The sequence below is a fragment of the Athene cunicularia genome (genome assembly GCF_003259725.1).
Source record: "Athene cunicularia isolate RWA chromosome 1 unlocalized genomic scaffold, athCun1 chr1_part2, whole genome shotgun sequence".
NCBI lineage: Eukaryota > Metazoa > Chordata > Aves > Strigiformes > Strigidae > Athene > Athene cunicularia.
In genome coordinates this window covers 73,618,558-73,636,326 of record NW_020799092.1, presented here as the reverse complement: position 1 = coordinate 73,636,326, position 17,769 = coordinate 73,618,558, and the positions used below count along the sequence as shown (strand labels likewise).

General features: G+C 37.5%; 1 protein-coding gene across 1 annotated transcript in view; it reads left to right on the top strand.

The window, feature by feature from the left end:
* The window catches only part of SEMA3A (semaphorin 3A), a 333,234-nt gene that overhangs the window by 224,752 nt on the left and 90,713 nt on the right, over positions 1 to 17,769 (top strand). Inside the window, exon 6 of the mRNA XM_026868121.1 lies at positions 8,842 to 8,961. Coding sequence (XP_026723922.1) covers positions 8,842 to 8,961 — 120 coding nt within the window. The remainder of the gene's footprint in view (positions 1 to 8,841; positions 8,962 to 17,769) is intronic.

Here is a 17,769-nt window from a genome sequence, read left to right as displayed (position 1 = left end):
TCTCAGACATCTGTGGTAAAAATATGTTGTACAAGGAATTAAGGAGAGTTTAAAAGCAGGGATGAATAAGACAAATCTGCTCTTGGAAGTATATTCTAAATCTGGAGTAACTTTAGTGATATTAACACATTTTTGCTACTAACAATCCTGAACCCTTGAAACATAAATATGGCTATGATAGAGTTAATCCCCCCCCAGCTAATCTGGAATAATTCAGTGAAGATGATGATAGAATTTTTCTTAATTTCCATCCATAGAAATCAAAGAAGATGGTCCCTACATTAAGTAGGGTTTTCAATCTCACCTTTAAAGTATTAGCGATCTAATACCTTCTTGCTGTATATTACAGATAAGCAGCTGAACAGTATTTAGCGAGTGCATATAGTCACAGGTGGCGTGTTGCTGTAAATCAGAATAGCTCCTCTGAAATCAGCACAATCTGTTTTGTTTCACACTGGCTGTGGGTCTAGCCCACGTGCTCACAGCATTTTGCGAAGGTATGTGTCCACTGGTGTCTAACATTTTGTGTTCTTCAGGTAGACAATTTCTGAAAGCTTTAATAAAGCATAGGAGACCACAAAGACATTTTTTAAATCGTGATACATCAAACCAGACAGGGCAAAGAACAGTCCTACTGAAAAAGTGGTGTGATTAAATTTGGCCAGATGCAACACTGAGAAAATTCTGAATTGTTTAATAATGCAAAAATCATTGGTCAGTTTTCATTTATGCAGAGTAAAAGTCAGATGCTCTGTCTGAAACACAGAATATCAGAGTTTAAGAAAGGATCTATTTCAGTTTTGTTCATTTTTGATGTTACATGAATTTGCAGCATTTGCCCACTTTTATTCTTACAGGCATTGAATTATTTACACTCTTTAATGGTTTAAATTCATGCAGACATCCTGCAACTTGAGTAAATTCTACATTTTAAATATTCACATGAACTCTTGTCATATCAAAAAATCAGAGAGATAACAGGCATAAACTTAATTGGAAGGATAACTGGAAGTACAATAAGCTGTACTAGGCAACCAAAAATGTCTTATCAACCCTTATCAGCATTTTCAACCTGAAATTTCTCAGGGTGTGTTTTGACAGCAGACGAAAGTCTGGATATGGAATTAATCAATGGTTCCTCTGCAATATTGGCAGTGGTCACCATGCCCAGGAGTAGTGTCATTCCTGATATCTCCAGAGTGTTCAAGTCCTAAAGAACCAACCAATATAAAGTCCTCCAGATCACACTCCAATACAAGGGTCACTGAATCTGGGGATCTGCCAGTTTTTTCAGAGCTCTGATGTGGAAAGACAAGTACAATTAGAATTCAGTCCACAAAATAACATAGCTTTATAAAAGAGGCTAAGTATTTTGCTTACCTAGATGTATCCTAGGTTTATATAGAATTTTTGTGTGCGTGTGATGCAATACACACTGCTTATAAAGCTTAGGCTAATGGGTATGTAATCCCCAAGAACTAAGTTAATAGAAATCCTTTTCTGCAACACAGACCCCAGTACTTCAGCTGTTCAACTTACTTCACTCAGCACTACAGACTAGGGAGTAGGACTATAAAACATTGATCCTGCTAATTGCAAGGTATAATAATGACAAAACAGGGATGGAAGTGATGTTATTGATCCAAACTGCAAGGAGTACACAGTCATAAATCATAGTCTGCAAATGTTTTCATGCCAGCTGGCCTCCCCCACTGTAAAATCATGCACCTGCAAATACAGGTTGAGCTGGAAGGTTATCTCATAGAGTACAGGTGCCAGGCATGCCTTCCCCACCCATTAGAGCCTGTGCAAAGCTCCTAGTGTTTAGGGACTTTCCTGTTACTGCAATTGCAGCATTTAGCACAATAGCTTTGCCGCGGTGTTACCAACTCGCTTACTCCAATAAAATAAAATTTTAAAAGATCATTGCATTTTAACTGGACTGGAATAATTTGCTTTGTTTCCTGCTTATTCTGAGCCTGCTTAAGCAGACTGTGTTCTTTGGCCAGTATTTTTGTAAGTGTTACTGTAATAGAAAGAAGCGAACAGTAATAATTTTTAAATAACGTTACTGCATTTTACAAAAACTTGCACACAAGCAACAAGGAATAAGAGCTGTGAAAGCACATGCCATTTAGAGCTCACCCAAAAGAGGACTTCCTTGCACATATTTACTGACACGCTAAAGTGTTTGCAGGATCTAGCTGGGAATCGATCATCTGTGTACATGGCAATCACATATATATTTATTACACTAACACTCCAGAAATATGAAGCAGTGCTGCTCCATGCTGAAAAGGTTACCTAGCCAATACAGACTGAACTGATCGCAGCTGGCAGTAGCCAACTAGCAGAAGAGAGAAGTTAAAAAGCTCCCTGATAAGTCCAGAACGTCTTTCATCAGTGTGATAAATTTGAATGACAGCAGTAATATCAGGGATTACTTATTCTCCATGGATATCCCTGACCTTGTCACTTGAGAATTCAACTAATTAGACAGAAGAAAAAAAAAAGTAAACATATTAATTAAACTCATGCATGGGATTTTATAAGGAGACTGTCCATCCGTTTTGATTTGAAAGACAAAACACGTATTTATTTTGTTTGTCCAGCTGTTAGATGATAGCTTTAAATCCCCTTGTCCATCCAGTTCAGACAAAACCTTCTGATATTTTAATCACTTGGCTATGTGGGAAGGCTGAATTAAAGGAAGAATGTATTACAGGGTCTGATCCTTATCTGGATTAAATCATCAGAAAACTGTTGAAGCTAATGATTCTGAAATGGATTATTTAGCCTTCTTATTGCCCTGCATAATCTGGCTATTTGCATTTGCTGTAATATCTGAGAAGCAGTATGGACCCAAATGTTGGTTAAAAAAAAAAAAAAAAAAAAAAAAAAGAAACAGCTTTCTTAAGGAGAAAAATCTGGATATTAGTTGGTCACAGGGACTTACCCTTTAACTTCCACTTGAAAAGATGTCAGTAAAAACTTTGCTGCATCAGTAATCCAGATCGAAGGATGTAAGTTCCAGGCTTCTGGAAGAGAGATAATTACTGGAAACTCATAAAAACCACCTAAATTCTGTTTTAATTTTCATACATGGAACAGATGTTTTGACAGATGGATGGACTTTATTTTTGTAACTGTCCGGGAAAAGTCTGCATAACACAGCCTAATCAGTGTTACATATCTGTAGTGTTTGTTTTTCAATCTTTCTGCATTTGGCTCCTATGATTTTGGTTGCAGACTTTTTTTTTTTTTTAATTTATTTTTTCAGGCTAATCTCTGCATAAGCTCTTCTATCAATTTGATATATATAAATATCAGAAAATTCTTAAAAAATGAATGTGTATGTTTGGTTAGTAAGTCAGACATACTTATCTTTAAATAGTGGGTGCCCTTCTGAAAAACTTAATTAACACTTTATCTTCTCTTCAAGACAGGCCCTCTGCCCTTATACATACCATACAATATTTGGAATTGAAATTTAGAGTTAAGATCTCTGTCCAGACACACTGGACCTGTTTGACTTTAATTCACACTCTGAATGTAAGGGACAGTCTAATAATTTCTCAACTTGTTCTACAAGTAGGAGTTCAGTACAGCAGAATTTGCAGTGGGGTTGATGCTTTGACTGTGTCACCATAGTATGAAGCAAATGGTTTTAGCCACTTTAATTTCAATAAACTGTCATTGTGGAACTGAGGATCTGAGCCCTACAGCCTCCTCAATCAAGTTTAGAGAAAGTGTAAACATCTATAATGTACCTGAAGTTAAAACCCTTTTCTTACTCAGCAATACCCAGTAAATTTCTAGAGCACTGTTCCCTCCAGGTGGCCAAATGACCCTTTAACTCATGTATGCAAGGTAGAATTGCTTCACTTGGATGTCCTTGTGCCCTTATATGCCAGACAAACCCCAGGAAAACTGTAGTGTCTGCTTGGGCTTTGGTGAGGGAAATATTCCATATTCCTTCAAGCAGAGAAACAAACTGAATTGTTCCGAACATTTGGGGTGAGTTCTTCAGCCACTCCACATGGCAGAGCCAGGACAGGGCACGAACCATTTCTTTGGACATGCTTTGGAGAATATAGTGGAGATCGTGCCATCATAGGACTGTTTGCAGAAGCAGAGCTAGCAGTTACACTGTAAAAATAAAAAAAATGTAGTTATCTAAAAATATTCTCTCCGTCTGTACAGAAAGACCTCTCAGGCTATGCTAGAAGGTCTCAGACATGATGTAGAGGCTTAGCTGCTTGGGTTTTAAGGTAGAGGTACTTCTCTACAAGGCCAAAGGCAGAACCTACAGCCCTTGGGGAAACCTTATACCATTTATTGAAATATAAATGAAGATTAATCCTCTCCAGGGGTAGGCAAGATAAATGAATGGGGGTTTTGAGGACTGCAGTAACTCCCACACAATGTATCTCATTTTCTCTTTGAATACCTACCTCAATCATTCTGCACCATATGCATTCACTTATTCTTTCTGCTGTATGTATGTATATGTAAACTCAAGCTTTAGGGCATAAACCAGTGTTTAGCTTTCTATAGACAAGGAAAGCTTCTTAATATTAAGCTGTCCATTATAATAAACAGGATTATTAATTGGAAGAATTCATAATGATTCACTGTGGGATTCCAGTGCTCCTCTTCTTTAAAATTTATATTTATAACCCGACCAAGTAATATTTTCCTGCCTACAGAGAACTTTGCAAACCTTGCATTCATTTTCATTCATATTATTAGACTAAAAGTATTTTAAACTCCTACACCACCCTGCTTTAACATATGGAAAAAAACACCCCTGATTTCCACCTGGAAAATAATTTTTAAAAGTCTAATTTTTTTCATTCAGCTGTTTTACTTAACAAAGAACAATATTCAAAGGGTATGGATACATCCAGAATATGTTCCCTTTAAACATCATCCCTTTCCGGGGGAAAGTGAAAATGGGTACAAAGGTACTGGGGGGATGAACTCACATGCAGTCACAGTGTTTAAATTCCCTGACAATTTGTTCCTTAAAGCTTCTGTCTCTGGGTTACTTCCTCTTCCTCCGGTGGATATTTTCTCCCATCTGCTGTATTTTACTGAGATACTACATTTCTTTTGTTGTCTTTGTCTCCTTTCCAGTGCCTTACACTCTGAGATCATGTAGTGAAATGCCTCATTTTGCTGGCACAGATCTTCATGCTAACAATATAGAGCTGGCCCGGGGGTCTGGCAAGGGCAGATGCTGCTGCCAAGTGGGACAAGCCCAGCTGAGGACACCCAAAGTCATTCCCGGCCTCCAGCCAAGGGGTCGGGGAGTTGCTTTGTAGCCGAGTTGACGTAGCCACCGGTGTCGGGACCAGCAGAGCTGTCTGCCAGGTTTCACAACTGGCGCTGCCTGAATGCCATTGTAGGAGCCTTGCCATGAGGGCAGGAATGGGGAAACAGAGACTGAAAATGAGTCTGTCACCCAAGTCTCATGTAGTGGCAAACCCGAACTGCATTCAGTGCACACGCGCTTTCCCTGATCAGAATATCTTCGTCATATGTGTGTGCTGAGATTTAGAGTCTGAGCAAATCATTCAAAGCTGTTGAAGTTGCTGGATTTCAGATCTATGAGAAGCTTTTTTGGTTGCTGCGTCTCATAAACCAGGAAAACCTAAGATTTACCATCACAAAGCACTCTTCTTAAGTTCAGAATATCAAACACACAGGTACAACATTTCCACACATGATGCTGTACAGCTGTACGTGTGTACCTGTGCAGCTGTATTTGAGCACAATTAGACAAAGGAAGGAATCTGATTACTCTGCAATTGGAGTCAATGCGTCTGTTGTATTGTTCCAGGGAGAATAGCACCGTCTCCCAGGCAGGGCAGAAACTTCACTTTGAACTTCCTGAGTTGACAAGGGCTTAAATCAGACCTGTAACGTTACTTTGATGTCATTTATTGTGGTTTAATACCCCTCTTTATTTATTTTTTTACAACCGTGTAAAATATATAAAGAAACCTAATCTGTTAGGGAGGTGTACGAGAATTTACTCTATAGACCTTAATGGTTCCTTTATGCAGCTATAAAACACGGGGAAGCTATAAGAGCAGTCTGAACTGGACTAGGAACTTTAAATGTTATAGAAATTTATTTGTCATAGTCAAAGGTTTATTGCTGTAGGTATTTACCTTCCCTATTGTTTAACTTGGTTGTGTCTTTCTCAGACATCTGTGGTAAAAATATGTTGTACAAGGAATTAAGGAGAGTTTAAAAGCAGGGATGAATAAGACAAATCTGCTCTTGGAAGTATATTCTAAATCTGGAGTAACTTTAGTGATATTAACACATTTTTGCTACTAACAATCCTGAACCCTTGAAACATAAATATGGCTATGATAGAGTTAATCCCCCCCCAGCTAATCTGGAATAATTCAGTGAAGATGATGATAGAATTTTTCTTAATTTCCATCCATAGAAATCAAAGAAGATGGTCCCTACATTAAGTAGGGTTTTCAATCTCACCTTTAAAGTATTAGCGATCTAATACCTTCTTGCTGTATATTACAGATAAGCAGCTGAACAGTATTTAGCGAGTGCATATAGTCACAGGTGGCGTGTTGCTGTAAATCAGAATAGCTCCTCTGAAATCAGCACAATCTGTTTTGTTTCACACTGGCTGTGGGTCTAGCCCACGTGCTCACAGCATTTTGCGAAGGTATGTGTCCACTGGTGTCTAACATTTTGTGTTCTTCAGGTAGACAATTTCTGAAAGCTTTAATAAAGCATAGGAGACCACAAAGACATTTTTTAAATCGTGATACATCAAACCAGACAGGGCAAAGAACAGTCCTACTGAAAAAGTGGTGTGATTAAATTTGGCCAGATGCAACACTGAGAAAATTCTGAATTGTTTAATAATGCAAAAATCATTGGTCAGTTTTCATTTATGCAGAGTAAAAGTCAGATGCTCTGTCTGAAACACAGAATATCAGAGTTTAAGAAAGGATCTATTTCAGTTTTGTTCATTTTTGATGTTACATGAATTTGCAGCATTTGCCCACTTTTATTCTTACAGGCATTGAATTATTTACACTCTTTAATGGTTTTTCCATAGTTCTTTTACTTTTTTCCATAGTTCTTTTACTAAAAGCATCAAAGGACAACAGCATTAAGAGCACTATTGAAACATACCTTGTAATTTTGATGATTTATGCCAGGGATTTGTTTAGTACCCTACCCCTGTGTAAGTGGAAAGCAGTCTGTGGATACATATATGTATAATAAATATATGTTCATATTTATACATGTGTGGAAGGAAGACTATGTATACACCAGAAATTGCATGAGTTTTTATTAAAAAAGATCAGAAGGGAAAGAATTAAGAGAGACCCATGGTAACATCCATCTCTATTTCTTTCAATTTTCTGTTGAATTAGCTTAACTATCTCTATGTTTTCTCTTCCATCTCAATTGGAAGGATAACTTAATTTATCAGCAGTAAGCCAAGGACATAGTAAGATTCTGTATGCTTTTCTCTGGATGCTCTTTTTAATACACACCATTATCTATTACACAGATAAGCAACAAAATTGGAAGAACAATGTTGTTTCAGTACAGTCCTTTGTGTAAGGCAGGGAATCGGTATTTTATCTGTGTAAATTCATTGCTTTTCCCTGTGGTGGCCTAAGGCATGCCTCAAACTGCACATGCATTTTCCTGGCAAGCCATTGTTCTGTGTTTGAAAGTTTCTGGTTTAATTAGCAAGCAAGTTACAGAGATGGATGATGCCAGTGGATGAGATTTCTGTGAAGGCAGTAGCTCGGGTGTTATTTCATGGGCCCTGGTCCACCTGGAGAGGTACAGCTCTGCTGTACCAAAGAAGTCATCAAATATGCCTAGAAAAGTTTCCTTTATTTTTAACACCAATTTTACTGAAAATAACTATTTTATTTCAATGTTCTTATTCTTCTCCTGTTTAAAATCTATTATTTGTAGTTGTCAGTAGACCAATTTGCAGGCATTGACGTATTTCTTTTCACTGTTAGACCTGACTGAAATAAAAATATTAGATAAACAGAAAAAGTTGACGTCTTGACTATCAGGTTAGACATTTCCATTTTAATAACATTAGGCATTGATAATGACATTTTTGTTAACAGATAACAGATAATGTTTGTACTAGGGACTATTAGTGTTGCTACTAAGTTTTTATAGAATTACTTGTGATGGATCATTTACTTAGGTAGAAAGTGTAAAGTCCAAGTCTTAGAAAGCTCACATTCTAGGGGCTGCCAATAATTGCATTAAAGTTTAGCATATGCATTCATCTTTGTAAAGCTGGCCCTTAAACACAGACAGTGGGGGTGAGGCAGCATTCATATTATTGTTAGAAATGTTATGTCAATGATTTGGTTTTCATCAGCTCCTTCCATCTGGCCCATCTTTCTTCTAATTGTTACTTAATTGAATACAAGCAAACAGTTGGTCCATTTTTCTTCATTATTTCATTCTGACACATTTCTATAAATGGGTTTTGTCTTACAAACATGGCAATAGCATAAATTACAAAGATAAAACATGTCTGAAACAGAAATTAGGATTTTTTTTCTATGTAGTCTTTTCTTCAGGGGTGGATGCTTTATTAAATGGCAACCAAAGATATTTAAATGAGAAACTAAATCAAGCTATTTATTAGATGTTTAGCAATAAACAAGCTTATAAACAGCATGAAATGATCACGCTTTTAAAATCTGTTCATTCAGCCATACATCCCTAACACAGAAGAGTTCCCATTAGTCATAATCACTGAATTAACTCTGTGGATAATTTTTTTTTCCCTTTTCTTTTCAGAGAGAATGTGCTAATTTCATCAAGGTGCTTAAGGCTTACAACCAAACCCACCTGTACGCTTGTGGAACAGGGGCTTTTCATCCAGTCTGCACCTATATTGAAGTTGGAAGCCATCCTGAGGTAAACTATCGTAAAACAGTATTTTTCTTTTCCTTCTTTTTAATCTTTATTGGTGTTTAGCCATGATCTCTTCCTGCCAAAATGCAGTCTCAATAGTTTCTGTGGCTTGGTGAGTGGATCTGGTAAAACCTGCTCCTGAATCAGGTGCTGATGTGCTGATTGATAAATCACAGCAGAATCTGTACTTTTCTCCCCTACACAGCATCTTTTTCCCCCAGGGGCTTAAATAAATATGAGTAAGCTCATCTTACTTGGTTCATGAAGTTAAAAGCACGCTCCTTTTTTTTGGTCAGGACAGACACCAGCTATAAGAAGGTTAGTTCAGCTTCTGTGTTTATTCTGGGGCCAACTCTGCTCTTTAGTCTCCTACTAGTCAGTACACTCTGACACCACGGCAGCTTTCTCCTAGCTGGGAATTAAAACAGTGTCACACATTCATAAATCCCACTTCTCAGATTTGTCCTAACACAGTGACAGTTTTTTGTATGTGACCTAGGTTTTGTTTCCTTACTTTTTATTGAAAAATAAATCACTTTTCCTCTCTGTCTTCCCCCATTGTTTAAAATCTGTAGCTTGCTGATTTTTGCTTAGTGTTGCAGAAATCTTGCAGTAGCTCTTGTACTGTTTTGTCAGTGATCGTCATAACTAAGTAGATAAGCATGGTCTTCCCTGGTGAAAAACACTATCACTCACAGAAAGGAATGCTGTTTTCTGTGGCTGAAGATTTGACTAGAATGTCTCTGTGCTCCGTTTCAATACTTTTTGTCTCCAGAAATTTTTTTTTTTTTTTTTTTTTTTTTTTCCCCTGTTAAAATGAGTATGTAATATAAATTAGTCCACTTCAGTTTGTTCTCAGTCTGGCTTACCTGAGTATTGCTCGATGGCCTGTTTCAGTTTAGCAGCCAGACTCTTGATGTGTTTTCAGCAGTCACTAATTTATGGATATGTTTTACGGGTGAATCCATAGCTGTGTTACTTGTAGCTTCTGAGATCACTGAAGAATAGCTCTTTCAAGTCACCTTATGGTTTTGCAATCCAGGTTTGCAGATTTCCCTGAAAATAAAGACATCTTTGTTAAACGAATGAGGACTCGTTTTTTTTAAGATTAGAATTAACAGATCTTTTGAGTGTTGACTTTATAGTCTGGGAACCATTTTTTCCTATCAAAATGTCTTTTGATATTTGAAACATGAGTCTTTAAAATGTTCTAAGCATAAGGTTTTGAAGGGATAAAAGAGCTGCAAAGTAGAAAGGTTTTTTCTCATATTCTTTAATGCTTTATTCCAGAATGCATTCTTGGCAATTAGTGATTGTCTCTTGACCACACACAGTATGTCATTGCTTACTGCATTAAACAGATTCTCTGCTTCCTGAGATCCATTTGGGAATTGGTAGACATATTAATTAACTCTAGTTCCGTAAGATGTGTGTCAATCAATTCTTGGCTATCTGCCAAGCGAATCTATCTGCAGAGAGATAGCTGGTATGAGGTCATTTACTTCTACATTTGGCTGGTTTATGACTGTACTATAAAACTAACACACACTTTATCAAGGATTTATAGAAAGGATGATCGGGGATGAGAGGCCAGTTCCAACCTTGGTTTAACATTCTGGATTTTGAAGTCGGTGATGTGTTTGGCCCTGGAGCTGAAAGAGGATGTTTGGTTTAGCTTCTTTTAAGTAGTCCCTAACTATAAACAAAACCTAAATTGTTGTTTTCTTTGGTCATTTATGCAGTAAGTTTGTTAGTCCCCCTGAGCCTGAATCACTCTCATGACGCTGGGTTTCATCTTCGCAAACCAGGGAAGTCAGGAGTATGTTTATCTGAACTGCCTCAGACACTCTTAGATTTTGATTTCCTTTTCATACATAAACTATGAGTGAAATCATCTTCACCTGCCCTTCAAGGGGCACAAATTTCTGTATCCTCTGGACACTGGTGCATGAGGGGTCACTGCCTTCTCAGACCAGGTCTGCCCATGCAGAGAGAAAGTGGGGCAGGCAGGAGGCAGCAGTACCCACCACTTCTCAGGCTTTGACAAATCTGACAGTCAGCCTGTCTTCTGTCCCTTGCAAAAGTGAAAATCAAATGAATAAATTAATTTATCAGATTTACAATGAAAGATATTCTGGCCTGTCTCTGTCTCTCACCTAGAGCCTGCTCTTTCCTCTTCCTTTCTCATACCACCCAGCCAGGAATTTCAAATGTGCATCTCCTCTGGGAGCTGGGAAAAAGGAGGGTGCTTGATTGACAGTAGCTATTAGAGACACCACGAATGGGGGGGGGGGCTATAAAATATTAACCCCTGCACCCCTGCACACTGCATCTGTGAGAGCCAGATGGCTTATGTTGTCAAGTCAGACAGCAGCACTGGACGTGTCAAAGGGCTACTGCTTCTGTATCATGTATAGTTTATACCTCCCTAGCATACTAAAATAGGTAAAAACTGTAAACGAAGGCAAGTGGTTGATTTTGAGTTAAAAAATTGCCATCTGAAACATTTCCTGAAGATTCATTTTCTGCCACACTTGTGGAAAATTAACAGACTTCACCATCTGCTTATTTATTTTTCAAGCACTTAGAGAGGTAAATGTGAACTGATTAGGGGAATTGTCAGGGAATGTACCTACTGTCTAATAAGACTGCTTGTTTATGTGAGCTCTCAGTATAATCCACCTGCCCGAGTCCAGTGGAGGAGAGGAAATTAGTGTGTGCCAAACTGAAGGGGATGGAGAAGTGAAATTTAAAGAAAAGAGTGGCAAGCGATAGAGTAGACACTGGAAGCAATTGGAGTAGGCTGCAGGAGGCTGGAACATGGTACAACTTTTATGACTGGGGGGAGGAAATAAATTACTTTGTGTGACAGTCATAAAGTAATGGGAATATGAATTGTTATATCTGTTGAATATCTCTTCTATATGAAGCAGCATATCACAGCCTCATTCCATACTTGAATAAAACCATTTCCAGTGATGAAACTAGGCAGGTCGAATTGAGTTTGATGAAGTACAGTATCAGAAATAATAATAAAAAGGTAAAAGGATATGAGTAGCATGCTGTGCATCTGATTAAAAATGATCTGCGCAAATGTATACAACCTAATATGTTGTGAATTACACCGCAGTCTAAGGAGTAAAGCAGACTAATCTTCACTTAAATCCATTCCAGATGTGTAAGTGAATAACCACAGCATTTAAAGAGAAGAATAAAGTTAATGTTTGAATAGACTTTAAGCATGTAAGACATGAGTAAGCAGGAAAGAACATATTTAGAGAGAACGTAGCATGTGTATACACAGAAAATACCTGCAGAGAGCCTAATTTAAAGCTTGAGATCATCCATTGGGGAGGCTGTATATATGTACTTTCACTGAATGGGGCAAACTGGTGCATTTGCAGATGTCTATATTGTATATGCATGCGTTTAAGTGAGATGACCTAACACAGACACCTACACCAACTTCAGGGATCCGGGGTTAGGCAACGTGTGGCCTTCTCTCTACATAACGCAATATAATACAAGAAACCAATTACCAGACAAAACAAGAAAGTAATTAGTAAAGCTATGTCCTGCTCCCACTGACTTCTGAGGAAACAGGATTGGATGTGTAGGAATGTTGTACTTAGCAATTGCAAAATTACACAAGTCAGATCTGTGCTTGAAAGGAACAAATCCAACTGCAGGGAGACACAGAGGTGCATTAAACCCACTAGAAAATCACAACAGGATGCAGAATGCACCTGCCTGTGCAAGCCTGAGCAGGGGGAAGGACCCCTGCTCCCCTTCCCCAGGGCTCCCTTTGGGGTAGTTCGTGTGAACCAGCAGGGAACAGTCCTGTTAAGGAAAGAACAGGATTTTCCATTTACTTAACCCTTACATACAGGTGGAGGTATAGGGAATGCCCTATAGAACCTTTTTTTTTCCATGCGCAGACTGGTGTTGCAAGAGCTGTACAAAATTGTTTGCCAGATTCTCAGCAGGAATATATTAGGTTTTCTTCAACAGAGGTAAATCAATAGACACTGTCTGAAGAACTAACCCAGCTTCTTTCTTTGTCTCCCAGTTCCAAATTTCTTGTCATTGTCTAATAGATTAAGCCTCATTTTTAACTGGATGAACTTAAAAGATCTGGGATCACTTTACTTGCAGGTTATTTCTCATTCTTAATCAATAAAGAAGCTCTAAATTTAGGTCAGATTTATGGTGTACATAAAACATTAAGTTATTGCATATGAAGTTATATAACGCTACCACCTGTAACATATTTGCTTTTTCCGGACTCTGTATTTTACAAATCTTTGGGTTAACTCATAAAATTTTGCTGAATTATACATTCCACTTTTTTTTTTATCCCTCCTCTACTTCACATTAGAAGATGTCTACAGTGCATTTTCTAAGTAATGGATATCCTGTTCTGATACATTTATGCATCTTGTCTTTTTTGTTTGTCTGTATATATGTCTGTATATGTTATATATATGTATGCAGTGATGGAAGAGCAGTTTTTTCCCTAAGAGAATGACTGTGAAGGAACACATTACTTGAAGGACCAGTGCTACCGTTGGTAGAAAACATGTTGTGTTTCATTGTCTAACATAAAATTCAGGGTGAATCATTGACTTCAGTAGTAGCAGATGTGGCATAAATTGGCCTAACTTCATTGAAGACAGCAGAGCTGTATCAGTTTACATCAGTTAAGATTCTGACCTGTGGTTTTCAAGTGAAACATTTGAGCAAATGATTTTTTAAGTTATGAATCATCTCAGGCTAATTTGGTTTCCATCTAATTAATTATACTTTTATATGGCATTTATAAGCTTACTAAGTATATAGAGAAAATATGAAGGGAAAGGATGCTGTGAAAAGATTATTCTCATTTGTGATATAACAATTGTGTGATAGAACTATTATTTGTGCCATGCTAGTTCTAAGCATCACTGCAATCACAGAGAAATGCCAATAAAGGGAGATCTAGTTTACAGATTGTAACAGCCTATATTAGTTCAGAGGTGCTTTAACCTTTCAAGCCACTAGATATCGTGTTACTATAATACATGAAAATAAAACTGAAGAGCCAGTTCTCTAGCTTCTGTACAGGGTAACTACCTTTTAGAGCACTTCTTTCCTTCACCTGGGTAGTTTTGTCAAGGGAAAAAAAGAATACATCTCTTAGATGTTTAAAGACGGATATATTTCACCTTGTTTCATGAAAAGCAGGATAATGATTTCTGATGTACTGGGAAATCCCAGGTACTGGATGTTTTTGCTGTATTGATGTTCTTCTCTGTGGAGGATGGCAGATAACAGGACAGTCAGTGTTAGGCACACATTTGTCCAGGCATCTCACAGGGTCAGTGGCCAAAATCACAAAATAAAGGGGCTTGATTCCTCTGGAGGCTGCTGGGTCTGCAGACCATCACTTCTGCTACTCCACATGACATCGATTTCCAGTCTCTTTGGCCACCCTGTGTGAAAACTCTTTTGATAAAATCAGGCTTTTCACACATGTACAATTTACCTCCACTTGTTAAAAAGAATAAATCTAGGCATAGCTATAACCTTCCTAGCAGTTTGGAAGTACATAGTTTTATAAGTAGCTGTATATAGCATATAATACTTTTTCCAAGCCACAATTCACTATGACACTGGTTGGTAAGGGATATGCTGTGGGAACTTTCCAATAACCCGAAGACAATAAATATTTACAAGCAGAGTACAGGGAAGGGACAGACAACATAAATGTCCTTTTTTCACGAGACAATCAAAACGAGCCAGTTGTTCTGGTAAGGTCTAACAAATATTTCTGTAAGGAAACCAGAGTGTGTTGTTGGAAGCTCTGCCTGTTGTTTTAAGCACTGTCATGCAGAAGCCCATATTTCTTATGGGTCAAGTGCTATGCCCCAAATGGCACCTTTTGTTGTGTGGCATTATCTTGTGATAAAGTTACGGAAGTAGAAGGTCATCTTAAAGAGGTAACTTGATTTCCATTTAAATTTTTTTAAAAAAAAACTCCATAAACCCCTTTATAAATAGATATTAATCAGGTTCACTGTTAAATGTTGTTATTTATGAAGGCCTGTCTTTGTATACACTGCAGATCTCTTTTGACTTTTGCTGTATTTTGAACACTTGTTTTGTCAAAAGATAAGTTAAGCCAGGAAAACTCAGATTTTTCAAAGCTTCATCCTGTCATCCCCAAGCAAAATATAATTCCAATAAAAATGTATTTCCAGAGTAGCTCTTTCAAAGTAGGACTGTTAGGCTTTATGCGATAATTTAGCTGTTGGAATAGTTTAATTTATGAGGTAAACTTCTCTCAACTGAATAGCACACATGGCAGCAATGGCTGACATCTTTCCTACCCCTCACTGCTGGGAAAGTCTACACAGCTGCTACGGATATTTCATCCTCAGCAAAGTGAGACACTGAAGAGAAAAATTCTGAAAGATGTTTTTTCCAAGTACTTTATTTTAACAAGAGAAGAATCAATTTTCTAATACAAATTATAATGCATACTAAACTTTTGATGTAAACCACACAGTTAAAAGTATAATAATTTAAATTTGCAGCTACTGTTCATTATCCTGACATATCCAATTAAGAAGGACGTGCCTTTATGACAGCTGAATATTTGACAACTAGCTGATCCATTGGATCTTCCATTTACCAATGTAATGGTGTATTTGTAAGAATAGAACTATTCCAAATCATAGGCGTGCAAAGGATCTGACTCAGTATCTTAAAATTCAGATGCAGTACAAATATCATTTGGGGGGGAAGGTATTTAGCAAAGGGGTCATGCTTTAATCATTGACAGGAAATGTGAACATCGTAGGTTTTCAACTGTCATTTAATGCATTCAGTCCTGCCCTTGCATATTTCATAATTACACCTAAGCAATTTGGAATCTATTTATGTCTAAAGTGACAGAAAGTCAGTAATTATGTCTGAGGTTCACTCTGAGATTTACAAGTTGAACATTTACATGCAGGAAATTAAATCAAGTTTTAAACTATCACAAGTCAAAACAGTGCGGTTGGCTATTTTATTTCTTCACCTTTATTCCTCAATCTACAGACATATATGGTTTAGGCAAAATGGAAGCACGGTCCTTTAGTAAGTCATACAGATGGGAGGTATAAGATATGACAAGAAGCAGAACAAAGACATGGAATTTACAACCGTAAGGACCATTTGTTGCACAGCAGAAACCACTAATGAAACCCCTAGTATTATTCAAGTCTGACCAGTTCAGCTATTCAGCAACTCACTTTTGTTTAGGACTTGATAAATATATCCAAATTGCTGTGGCAGACCTCCCAGTTTATTCTTGAGTTTAAAAAAAAAAAAATTAAAAAAAAAAAATCCAGAAGCATATTACTTTATAAATATGTTTTAAAGAAAATGTAGATGAAAGTCACCCCAGAAGTGATGTTCCACAGTCTACAGTTTGGTTTTAATTGAAAACTTCCCTGAGATGAGAGAGAACTGGTAAGGGTACGGTCTGTAGAGAGCACTGGTGTTTCCGTTGATCTGGTCTGGTCACTAGAGACATGCAGTGACACAAATGAAGCTTGATAGTAGCAAGAACCTGCATATTCTCCTCCACTGCTGAAAAAAAACAACTTGCACAAAGTAACTGGTTTTAGATTTTTTTTTTTTTTAGATTTTCTCAGTGCAAAAAGAGTCCGGTGTGAATGATAGTGTCAAATCTGAACCCCCTGCCTCCTAATGAGAGAAATCTATGCACTAGCATGCTTCCACTGAGATAACTGAGAAGACCATTGTTCCCTTACCGTACATGGCTTTCGCCTTCTGTGGCTGAGAAATTCTGGTTGATTACAGTGGAGAACTGTATACAGTATGCCACAGCTGAATGACTTCCATGAATAAGAAACTGAAGCCAGTCAACATATTCATTAGATTCAAAGAAATGAGTCTCGGAACTGTGGGAAAACTTTTGTTATGCTGCTGGAGGAGAGAAAAAAAGAGCGAGATAGAAAGAGACCTCCATGAAAGTAAATTGTCAGAGTGGAGTGTACACACACACACACACATGCAGAACCACTGAGTGGATCTTCACTTACACCACATGCAATGTCTCCCTTGTACATCCATGTCATAAAACCATGGGTAACTTTGAATATGTTCAGATAATGAGTGAGTCGAGTTAAAGACACTCGGGATCTGGGTTTAATTTCTTTTTTTAAAAATGTGGAGTGTTTTTTTCTAGTACTAGTTGTCTTCAGTGGAGTTCTCTATGACTTATACTGGCATAGCTAAGACAGAGGTTCACTCTTTATTTGTATAGTCACAGAAAAAACATTATTTTTCAGCGTTGTTAGAGTGATGACTCAGAGTTTAGTGACTGCTTTCAGAAAATTAATTTTAGCAATGGCTATCAGAAGAGCTGAAAATACACCCAGTGTTTGCATTTGCAAGTTCATTATTTCTCCTATCAATTAAAAGATGTTATGATGAATTATTTATTTCCACAGTGTAAATATTCCCACTGCCACATGATTACCTTACTCTACCATGAGATAATACAGTTTTCCTAATTCATTACAGACTTAGATTGTACTTTTAAGAGAGATGTCAATCATATTAAGATGCTGATGCAATTTTCTGTGTGGGAATATTATGTTCATTCATCAACAGAGCCCATACTATTGCTAGTAGACAGAAGTTCAGCATTTGCCTCTTTTTGGAGTAACAATTGAAAACATTAACCTAACTTCACAGCCATGCAACATATGCAAAATTTCATCCACACACCTCCCAAAACAAAAGACAAGTATGGCT